Source organism: Miscanthus floridulus, chromosome 16, assembly GCF_019320115.1.
Source record: "Miscanthus floridulus cultivar M001 chromosome 16, ASM1932011v1, whole genome shotgun sequence".
Lineage (NCBI taxonomy): Eukaryota > Viridiplantae > Streptophyta > Magnoliopsida > Poales > Poaceae > Miscanthus > Miscanthus floridulus.
The window spans coordinates 92,152,961-92,163,942 of record NC_089595.1 but is presented as its reverse complement, the minus strand read 5'-3'; the positions used below and the strand labels follow the sequence as shown (position 1 = coordinate 92,163,942).

The 10,982-nt window shown below is 42.1% G+C and overlaps 1 protein-coding gene across 1 annotated transcript; it reads left to right on the top strand.

The window, feature by feature from the left end:
* Positions 1-5,589: 5,589 nt before the first annotated feature.
* LOC136513817 (uncharacterized) lies at positions 5,590-9,811 on the top strand. The gene is made up of 3 exons (XM_066507793.1): positions 5,590-5,905; positions 6,018-6,557; positions 9,058-9,811. Exons 2-3 carry the CDS (start codon positions 6,043-6,045, stop codon positions 9,278-9,280), a joined length of 738 nt encoding a protein of 245 aa, XP_066363890.1. The 5' UTR covers positions 5,590-5,905; positions 6,018-6,042; the 3' UTR covers positions 9,281-9,811.
* Positions 9,812-10,982: the final 1,171 nt, after the last annotated feature.

The window sequence follows — 10,982 nt, the reverse complement described above, 5'->3', positions numbered from 1 at the left end:
ATCCAGCATCATATAAGCACTTCCCTAGATCAGCAGTGTATCTGATCATGCTCTCACAACTCTCACTTACCGAGGCGTAGAGGCAATGGATCCATACATTACCACTCAAGTGAATGGCACTCATACAATAGCACGCTGTATGAGCAACGAAATAGAAATATGATGCAAAGACCCTCAAGTCAGTACTTAAATAAGCCACCTAGAGTCCTTAACTGGGCATACAGGATATGACCACTGGTACACTATTAAGTTTTAAAACTCAATTTTAAACATAATTTTGGTTTTAAATACTCATGGGAACAGTAACCTGCTAAACCTGCTCTGATACCAGCTATAACAGAACCGACCAATTATATGAGATTAAGTAAGGAAATCTTCCGCCAAAGCAGATAATTTAGCAAACTTAAGCCTGTATAACTCAGTAGTCCATGAAACCATGAAGGATTTCAAACCAATCAATATACAAACCAAGATCGTACAAGTTTAGCAATCACCGTCACATGTTACATAAAGTTCACAATGACAGTTGGATACATCGGAGTTTAGAACATAAAGTTATTACAACCCAAGTTCAAACTGAAATAGCGGAAGCAAATAGTTTTAAAGCCACACACACACACACTTTTGGTTCAGATACAATGCCAGTAGGTAGTCATCTCCAACAAAAGCATCAGATGAGAGATACGGAATGACCATTGCCCTTGGTCCTAGTTGTCACCCGTCGCCGGGTACAAGCAGTTAATGCAATAACCGTAGTACATTTGACCATCTGCAACAACAATGGGAATAATGCCCTAAGTACGAGAAGGTACTCAGCTAGACTTACCCGTCTTAAACCAAAATAAAGCGACACCAAGGATTATGCAAAGCTTTCTTTAGTGGGCTAGCTGACTCATTTGCGAAAAGCATAAGCTATCATGAAGAAACCATTTTAAGTACTTTGCATCATCTTTATTATGACCTATCCATCTAGGTAAGCACCTATACTATAGCAATCACTTGATTAACTAATAACATCCAGTTACCAACTTAGATTTAGCATATCCCATACCATCCAGATAACCATCAGTGTTCCATCATAATTACTATGATGCTGTAGCCCGAGTCAAGTGCTCACTATCCAGGAGTGATGGCGATTCGAATCGATTCCTAACCAGCTGGTGATTTATTCCTCACACAAACCACACTCATCGATCAAGTGAGCTACAAATCACTAATGACACTTTCCAAGTAGCCACGGGATAACAGTCATGGACCGCACTATCTAGGGACCGCTCGACAGCCAGGACACACCTTGGGCTCACTCTTCGCATCCCCGTCATACCCCCTTCAGCACCAGTCTGCCAATCTGAGTTTATCCCAGCTCGAATAGTGTCACTAGCTTCGCGGTCGAAAGGTACTTTATTCGGCCAGCTAAATATGAGGCATATGTTCAACATGACAAGAGGGACGAGCAACGATCGGTCCTTAATCGACACAGATGGAAAACTAACAGCACCATAGAACCCTGTCTGGTTGCCTCCAACTTTTCTGTCCGGTCTCCAATTATCCATCATACATGGTTAATTCTAGGATATCATTCTTTCATAGTTAAATTCTTCCAGTAACCACCTATAAATATAGGTGATCGGAAATCATCGATCGCTACCGGTCTAAGCAAGGCTAAGAAGTTATTCGATCCCGACCTAACAGGGTAAAAAGGTAATAAGGTAGGCAATGATAGTAATAAATGCATCAACGGTTTCAATCAACTCCTACAACTTAATGCAACAATATATAAACTCATATATAGAAAGAATTGCTTTTATAAAGTAGGAGACTTAGAATGCTCTAGGGCTTGCCTCGTTCGAACGAACTAGATTGATGATCCACGCACTCGGGCAATCCCTCTTCTTGCTCCTCTTCCTCTAGCACCTCCTGTGCCTGGATTTCTTGTGGATCTGTCCCGGTCTGCTCTTCCTGAACTACTAGTAGCAACTCCTCCAGTGATCCTGTATGATGTAGATGTATAAGTGCTCATGTATAGGTGCATCAAAGAGATGACATGTAATAATCATGATGCATAGAATGTAGATGAACATGTTTAACTTTATTGGACATAGTAGCAGTAAAGCTCTTCTACAAGGTAGCCAACATCATCCAAGAACATGTACTACTATACTACTACTACAACCACTATACTGACATGCCAAGTCACCACAATAAGCTAAGATGCTTCAAAGATACACCAAAGCAAACATTATTAACTAAACATGCATTAAAAAGGTTAATTAAACCCTAATTGAAACTAGGTTTGAACAGCAACACCTATTTCGGTAGCACAGAAAAATCTAAGAAAATTACGGTAGCATAGTACTGCTCTAAGTAGACTACCATAAAATTTTCATGGCATTTGGATAAGTAAAATAGCATACACAAAAATGACAAGCTATGGCATAAATATGAGCATAAAATACTTTGTATTATGAGAAGTATCAAACAATAGATTTAATATTTTTCCTATGTTCTACACAGTAAACAATCACTGCACACAAATTACCATACACATGTTTTATAAAATTTTTGCTCTCTATCAAAATAACAAAAATCATCAATTAAAGGCACTTGAACTACACATCAATATTTCTCTACAGAACATGCATGACATATATTTTTCCTACAAAGTACATCACTAAAGGAGATTAATAAAACTAGAACCATATTTTTCTGATAATTATTCTATTTACTAGACATTTTCTAAGATAACAGCGAATACAAGAATTAAATAAAACCCTATACAAAAGTATCACAAAAACCACATGCAATATTTTTCTACTGTAGATCCAATTATAAGAAGCATATAGAAATTTGTTTCACCAAAATTGGGGCACCATAGCAGCAACTATGTATTTTAGAATCCTTTAAAAGCATTTTCTAGAAATCTTTTTCTTTTAAAACGAAAATCCAGCCGGGCGTAAACGCTAGGTGCACCCGGTGCTGTGCACCCGGAGCTGCCACCAGCCACTATGGCTGGGCCCTACGGCCCACGGGTTAGGGACCCAAAAGCAGGGGAGGAGCTCCGCCGACCGGTGCTCATCGACGGCGAGCCCCCCTGGTGGTGCAGGCGGTGCAAGCGTGTTCACCACGCTGAGCCGCACCGACGGGAAGGGTGGGATGGCCCGGTGCCATGGCGGCCCACGCGACCGTGGCAGTGTTCTTGCCGGAGAGAAAGGGGGCGGCCACGCTCGGCCCTCACCTTGACAATAGCAGCCGCGAGTGAGCACAAGCGAGGCAGGGGTCCAAGGCGGAGCTGCTGGCGGCGAGAATCGGGAAATGGGGTGGCAGTGAGGGAGCTTGACGCCGGCGAAGCGCGTCGGTGAGCTCGGCAGCTCGGGCGCCCGCCCGGGATTTTGAAAAGGAGAACGAGAGGGAGAGAGAGGGAGGCTCGGACAGGGGGTCTTGAAAGCGGGGCGGGGCCAATCGGAATGGGGCAGGCCGGCGGTGCCGCGCGGCGAGCTCACCGACGCATGGCCGCCACGCGGCTCGTGCGTCCTGGCGCGGTCGGAGCGCGGGCGCGTCACGCGCGACGCACGTGAGCGGGGAGCGCGCGGGAGCGGCCGCGGCCGAAGCGACGGGGCCGGGCCGGATGCAGCTGTGGGCCGGAAACAAGGCGTCGGCCCAACAAGGTGAGGAGAGCCTTTCTCCTTTTTTTTCTTTTTTTTTTAATTTTTGTTTTCCCAACTGATTTGAATCACAAATTTGAGCAACCAAAACTGTTTTCAGGATTTGGGGTAAAAATAAAAGTTGTTTAAAAATTTAAACTCTACAACTTTGTCAAAAGGTGCAAAGTCTAAATCCAAACAGATTTTGAGATGGAAGTTAAAAGCTAAATAAAGGGTATTTTGACCATTTTTTAATAATATTTTTAAAAGCAAAATTTGAGAAAATTTGAATACCAACCTTGCTCCAAAATGCATGTGAAACATTTCTAAGTCATTTGTACTCCCAAACAATCATGTTAAACATCATTACAAGCACAAACACGACCCGGGTTCATTTAAACAGTAATGCAACATACATGTTTTACGAGCATGTTTCATATGTTTCAAAGCATTGTTTCAGTTATTATTTAACATGATTATGCATGTATGATTATGATGCTTGATGATGTATTATGTTCATGATTTGCAATGCCTAAATGCTTGCGTAACACTAGGGTGTTACAGTAGTAACATGTTTCTATGTGTGTTTGTCGTATACTTATAGTTATAGGTATACACAATACGATTGTTTCCTATTTTTTTCCATGTCACAAAAGAGATTTAATAGCTCATACAAATATCTTTGCTAAAACATGCAATATGAAAACCTCTGACCTAAAGTGTTCTCCTTTAGTTTTGCTAGTGTTAGTACCTCATTATTGATGCTATGCTTTTGGAAATAGATATATAGACATATAAAGTAGATCGATCGAGAACTTTATACGTCATTGTGGATTGTTAATTATATATGATACTATCTTTTCACATTACTTATATGTGAAGGGGATTTTTCATGATATCCAACAAATCAAAAACATTTCTCTTTTTTGCTAAACCATGTTAGGCGTAACCATATCCGCAAGCAACTGACGTTGATACTGTGACATGTTTTTATGCGCACTTGTCATAAATGATGAGAAAGACGGACAAATCTTCTATACGTGTTAGGCGTAAAGAAATAAAGCATCTGCAAGCAACGAACATTGATACTACGGTATGTTTTATGTGCGGTTGTCGTATCTCCTGTATGGGAGGCCGTATCGTATCGTGGATTATTTACTGCAGGCTAGTTTGGTGTGAGAGAAAAATACTGTTCCCGGCTGGAAATTTATGATCGTTTACGAGCAAGCGAACAGGCTGATAAATGACGAGAAGATGTCTTTGATGTTTTTTTTTTGGGTCAGCTAACTAATTAGGGATAAATATTATTCTAGTTTATTTTTCCCTCACTCAACTTACAACTTAAGTAAAATATCATTCTAGTTCATTGAAGTAAGTTTTTGGTTCAGCCCCAATGACTCAAAGTAATCAGAACTTGCATCCCTTATCTCTGACCGAACTAGTTATGCGTAACATGAGTATTGTTTTTCTATATAACTAAAGGTGTCTTTTTCTACTATATATGCGTAAATGCAAGACATTTCTCTTTCAACGAGGAATTGGCATTTTCTATTTTGTACTTTTTATACATGAAAAATGATATAGGAAGAATAGGATGTTTTATTGAAAGAAAGAAGTGGCAAAAACCACTAAAAAGAAAACTGCCGCTGCGCTGCCAACTCCACTGTATCCAGCTATCCGCCCATTAGGTCCGGTTCGGCAGGTAGAATTTTAGTTGAAACTGGCTGAAAAATACTATTCTAGTTGAATTGTTGGGAGAGAAAAATACTGTTTCAGCTAAAAAAAGAAGCCGAATATGAAGTAAGCCGAACGGGGCCATTATCCACATATGACAGATCACAGGAAGCAGTCTTGAGCTACACTCTTTGTCCATCCTTGACCCATGGGTGGGCCGTGGTCATGGCCATAAGATGTTGAGACCTCAGAGCTCGACCTCCTGCTCTCACACCCTCTCCTACCGGCAAGCACAGGCTTTTCTTTCTCTTTTTCGCTCTTCTTTTCCCCTCACTGTGTGTGTGCAGCACATATAATCCGTTCTCTCTCCCCCGGTTTCTCTCGTCTTCTTGCGGCGATGGACCAAGAAACCTCACGGGAACCCCACCCCTCGAGGACCCGTCCACTACCGCATTAGTGGGTTCCATTCCATTCGCGATCGCATTGCCCGCCTTTCTTTTGGCCGTCTTGGTTCGTTCTTGATTCTTGGTCGAGGCGGGATTCGGAGAGCCGAGAGCGGTGCCGCGGCGGCGGCGGCGGATGTGTTCTTGGTAAATCTCTGTTCTTGATGAGTTGGGCTTTTGATCTTGGGAAGCGCTAGATTAATCTGTTCTGGTTTTCGTGACTAATTCCTTTCGTCTGGTTGCATTCCTTGATGTTTAGGTTGGTGTAGATTGTTTCCGTCGAGATGGTGGGCGGCGGAGGCCATTCGTCGATGGACCACCCTGACGCCGAAGACCTCGAGCGCGGCGAGCTGCGCCGTGACGCGCCTGAGTTTGCGGACGACGACGACGGGGACGAGGCAGAAACCCAGTACTTCTCGGACGCGGAGGACCGGTCGTGGGCGTCGCACTCGCGCCAGGACTCCACCGCCTACCAGGACTGCATCTCGCCGTGCGCCTCCGCCCGCGCGAGCTCCGTCGACGCCGACGCCGATGGCGAGGCCGCCAGAGAACACTGCAGGAAGTCGTCGTGCGTGTCAGAGGGCTCGCTGGAGGATGTTGACCTGGAGGCCGGACTGAGCGAGATCATCAAGGCCAGTCCTGAGAAGGCCGAACAGAACTGCCGCATTTGCCACCTTGGCCTGGAGAGCACGGCGGCTGAGTCCGGCGCCGGCATCACGCTCGGCTGCTCTTGCAAGGGGGACTTATCCTACGCCCACAAGCAGTGCGCCGACACCTGGTTCAAGATCAGAGGCAACAAGTAAGTCCCAGTCCATTGAACTCTCGGCGATTCAGTCCGATTCGATTAGTTCCTTAGGAGCAATGTGCAAGCTCGTCATTTTCTTTTCCTTCTAAAATTGCCCTCCTAATTTTTAAGTAGGAGATACACAGTGCAGATGTAAGACATTAAATGTACCCTACGAACGCTACACAGATTTTCAGGGTTTACTAACTGCAGATATAGGTTTTATCTGAAAGGTAATGCATTTGGTGGTGCATGAACACATGATTAAGGAATCTTAGCAGGTGGCGGGTGTTTGGATTCGTCGACGTGTCACTTGAGGATGTCGTATTGGGTGTTCGGATACTAATAAAAAAATAAATTACAGAATCCGTCAGTACTCCATGAGACGAATTTATTAAGCCTAATGGATCTTTCATTAGCACATGTTTATTGTAGCACTATATTGTCAAATCATGGACTAATTAGGTTTAAAAGATTCGTCTCGTAAATTAGTCGCAAGTTGTGCAATTAGTTTCATAATTAGTCTATATTTAATACTTCATGCATGTATTCAACATCCGATAGGACAGCGACTAAAGTCTAAGAGGAGAAACCAAACACCCCCTGGCCAAAGGTAAAGGTAGCAGATGGGGAGGAAAAGACAAAGTAAATGATTAATTAGTAGGCTTGTATGAATTCCGGAATGTTGAGTTATTGAAGTGGATAAAGGCTCCGTTCGGCTTACCCCATATCCGGCTTGTTCGGCTTCTTTTTTTAACTGGAATCGTATTTTTCTCTCACAATAATCTAGCCAGAATAGTGTTTTTCAGCCAGTTTCAGCCAAAATTCTACTAGCCGAATGGGACCAAAGTTAGCATTTGTTCTTTCAGCAGATTCAGTGCATTATCTGTTTGCACTTGGAATGTGCTGTTTTTTCTTTAAGAATTTGTAGAGCTTTATGGATTATTGTGTTGACCAAGTCTGTTCTTGATAGATTGCGTGGTCTGGTTTGAGTACTTGTGATATAGGGGTACTGTTTTTTGTTTGGTGGCATAGGGGTAGTGTAGTTGTGTCACTTTCCACTACACAAGGTATATGCTTTCATGAAATTGTTGTGGGCAGCAGTCAGCAATCATAAAGTGTTGCACTTAAATCTCATTGATAAGGCCTTGTTTAGATCCAGGGTGTAAAGTTTTAGGGTGTCACATTGGATATTACATAGGGGTGTCACATGGGATGTTCGGATACTAATAAAAAACAAATTACAGAATCCACCAGTAAACCGTGAGACGAATTTATTAAGCATAATTAATTAGTCACTAGCGCATGTGTTACTTAGCACTTTATTGTCAAATCATGGACTAATTAGGCTTAAAGGATTTGTTTCGCAAAGTAGTCGCAATCTGTATAATTAGTTATTTTTAATCTATATTTAATATTTCATGTATGTGTCTAAATATTAGGTTGTAAAGTTTAGAAGGAGGATCTAAACAAGAAGGCCTAAGTGTTTCCCTTACAGGAAGTAGGTGCAGATATTTATAGAGAAGAGCGGCTTTCATAATGTATACTCCTATTTAGCTTTATCGAACTTTGTACTGCAGAAGAAGGATAGGAGTACTTTGCTATCTCTAGTTATTGGAAACAAGAACTGTCACCTTAATCAATATTGGGGCTTAGGAGTCACGAATTGATCACAACAAGGGTTTCCCTTGCAATTCAGTCTGGCTGTTAAATTTCTCTCTACATTACAAATCTTAAAACAGGCAGGATGTGTTTTTTTTTTTTTGTTATTAGTTCAAACTTGTAACACATACTGGTAGTTTTAGTTTGAATCAGCAGTCACAATTAAGGAGAGGAACAGTGTTAACAAAAAGAAGTAAATGAACCTTATGGTAGCTATAGCACTTTTTCATTGTCAACATTTGTTTGTATCACACAATGTCAAATGCGTAGATTTCACTGGAATTATTACTATAAAATCGAATATTCAGGCAAAGAAATGCAACAGTAGGTCTATAATCAACTTCTATATTGAATCTATGTTGAGTTCCTGTGTTTATTGTTCAATGTGTTTATGCCATTTTGTCAAAAAAAAAGTTGTGCTCTGATTTGACCACATGCAAATTAGGCAAACATCCAAATAATGCATGCAGAGATGGCTATGCCCGTTGTTTTGAACATAAAACACTTTAATCGGTGCATCCATTTGGAGAATTGGAGCATAGATCTGTTTCAAAGCAATGTGGCGTAAGCCTTTCTTTCAGAGGAATATCAGCTTTTGTACTTGTTGCCACAGCTGATTATCTTTGCTTTTTAATCCTTTGCATGATATGAAGCTAAGGTTTGCTACCTTGTTCTCTTTTGCATGCTTAGAGACATCGATTTATTACCCTTTTGTTGTGAAAAAGAAATTAAAAATGAAGTACCGCTATAGTTCTTATATTTTTTTCTTCGAGGCCAAGCTATCTGCGGTTATGATTTGTATGCGATTTGATACTGTATACGAACTAAATGTCTCTCTTGTTCTTTGCTGTAGGATCTGTGAGATATGTAGCTCAACTGCATCCAACGTCGTAGTTTTGGGGGATCCAGAGTTCAGTGATCAGTGGAGTGAAACAAACAACGTAGCTGCTGTGCAAGCGCCACCGGCTGAAACTCGGAGGTTCTGGCAAGGGCATCGGTTTCTCAACTTCCTTCTTGCTTGCATGGTGTTCGCCTTTGTCATTTCTTGGCTCTTCCACTTCAATGTCCCTGGCTAATTAAGTTCTTGACGCACATGGGCCCTGAATAAAAAGCTCCAAAGCCATTACTCCAAACATGTCGGTAAGATCTAGCAAATCTGAAAGAACAGGCTGGGTTGAAGCAAAAGTTTGAAGATGGTACAAGAAAGAGTACATGGTGGGGATGATGATAGCGCATTTATTTATGATGATGAATGCCTTTGTGTTGGTAAAAAGAGGTAAAGGTAAAGATCAGAGGTGACGATCCCGCAAGAAAAAGGGAACATGATTGAGCGTTTCTCTGCCAATCTAGATGTAGTTGATTGAAAGCAAGGAATAGAAGGTCTGTGGCTTCGTGGTTGGTGTTTTATCGTCGTGTGCGGAGACGAGGGTTGTTAGTCTACTAGTCATTTTCTAGCTTTCAAGCGGTTTTGTTGTTCTGGCGTGTTGATTTGGTGTGATCATGTGAGGATTCCTCTCTGATCGCGCTTTGTTCCGATGCTTCTAATCCTTGTGAATGGTGAGCTGGTTACTGTCGTTGAGGCATGTCTCTCGAAGTAATAAAGAAAAAGGTTGTCAAATGCTCGCGCTTCTGTGTGCAGTATTGCGTTTTTCGTTGATGCTTGCCCGGATGCACTATACTACTGAGCTTTTCTGTGCACAGCGGATTAGGATGTTTGTCTTGTTAGTTTGGTTTCTTTCATGGTGGAAAGTGCTGACAGAGGGTGAGCAGTGACATGATCCTCCCTTTCCTTGGGTGAGCTCGATCTGCCTCACAGAATTCTGGGAGCCTGCAGTTATCAGCGTCGCAGAGAGGCAGAGGAACACAATAAATTTGCACGGTCCTAGGGAGCGTACCTTAAAGACCTGATCTATCTGATTCACGGGATGCGTTCCTGCTTGCGGGCCCGATTATAAATGCACGATCGGGTAAACGCGGCTTGCTGGTGCAATTACGTGCATGTTTCAAAAAAAAAGAGATGCAATTACGTGCATGTTTCAAAAAAGTGTTTGAATTTCAAGTGTAGTACCATTGAGAGGGGACTACCGTGTGCCACTGTAGCGCAATGAGTTTTTGTTCAGAGTTGCAGGGATTCGGATCCTATCAGTACAGCGGTACGTGCGTACAGCAAGCGAGGATCATGCCTTCCTAGTTCCTACTCCGTGTGGTTACTGGAAAAGTTCACAAATCACAACATAACTGCGCTTGAGAGCATTAGCTTTCTTCTATAGTTTCCGTGATTCTGTGTTTGATTTTCCCAACGGAAAGGTGGTCCTGTCTAGCCTCTTCCTTTTGGAAGGATGATGAAGACGTGCACATGACCGCACCCATATGGCCATATATCAAGTTTGAGGGTGCTGCTCTCTTTATGTCTTGGCACAGAACATACATACGTATCTCCTGAGGCGCCGTGGTTCCATTTTTAAAAACACAAAAAAGTGCTTGACAAACACAACTAAAATATGAATAGAATAGATGACGATGCAAGTTGTTCATGTAAAAATATAGAATAAAACAAATTCTACAGGGAGAAATAAAAAAGAGAAACGATGATATGATTTTTCTTTGAATTATAGTCATATAATATAATTGGGTCAGTTGCTCCTCGATCCATAACCCGCACAACTGTGTCCTGATTTTCTTTCTTTTTTTCTCTTTCGTATATTTTCTTCATCCTCAAATTTTGCACAATGAAAACTTTGCATCATTTATCTGTACTCTTTAAGAGCCTGGTGGACA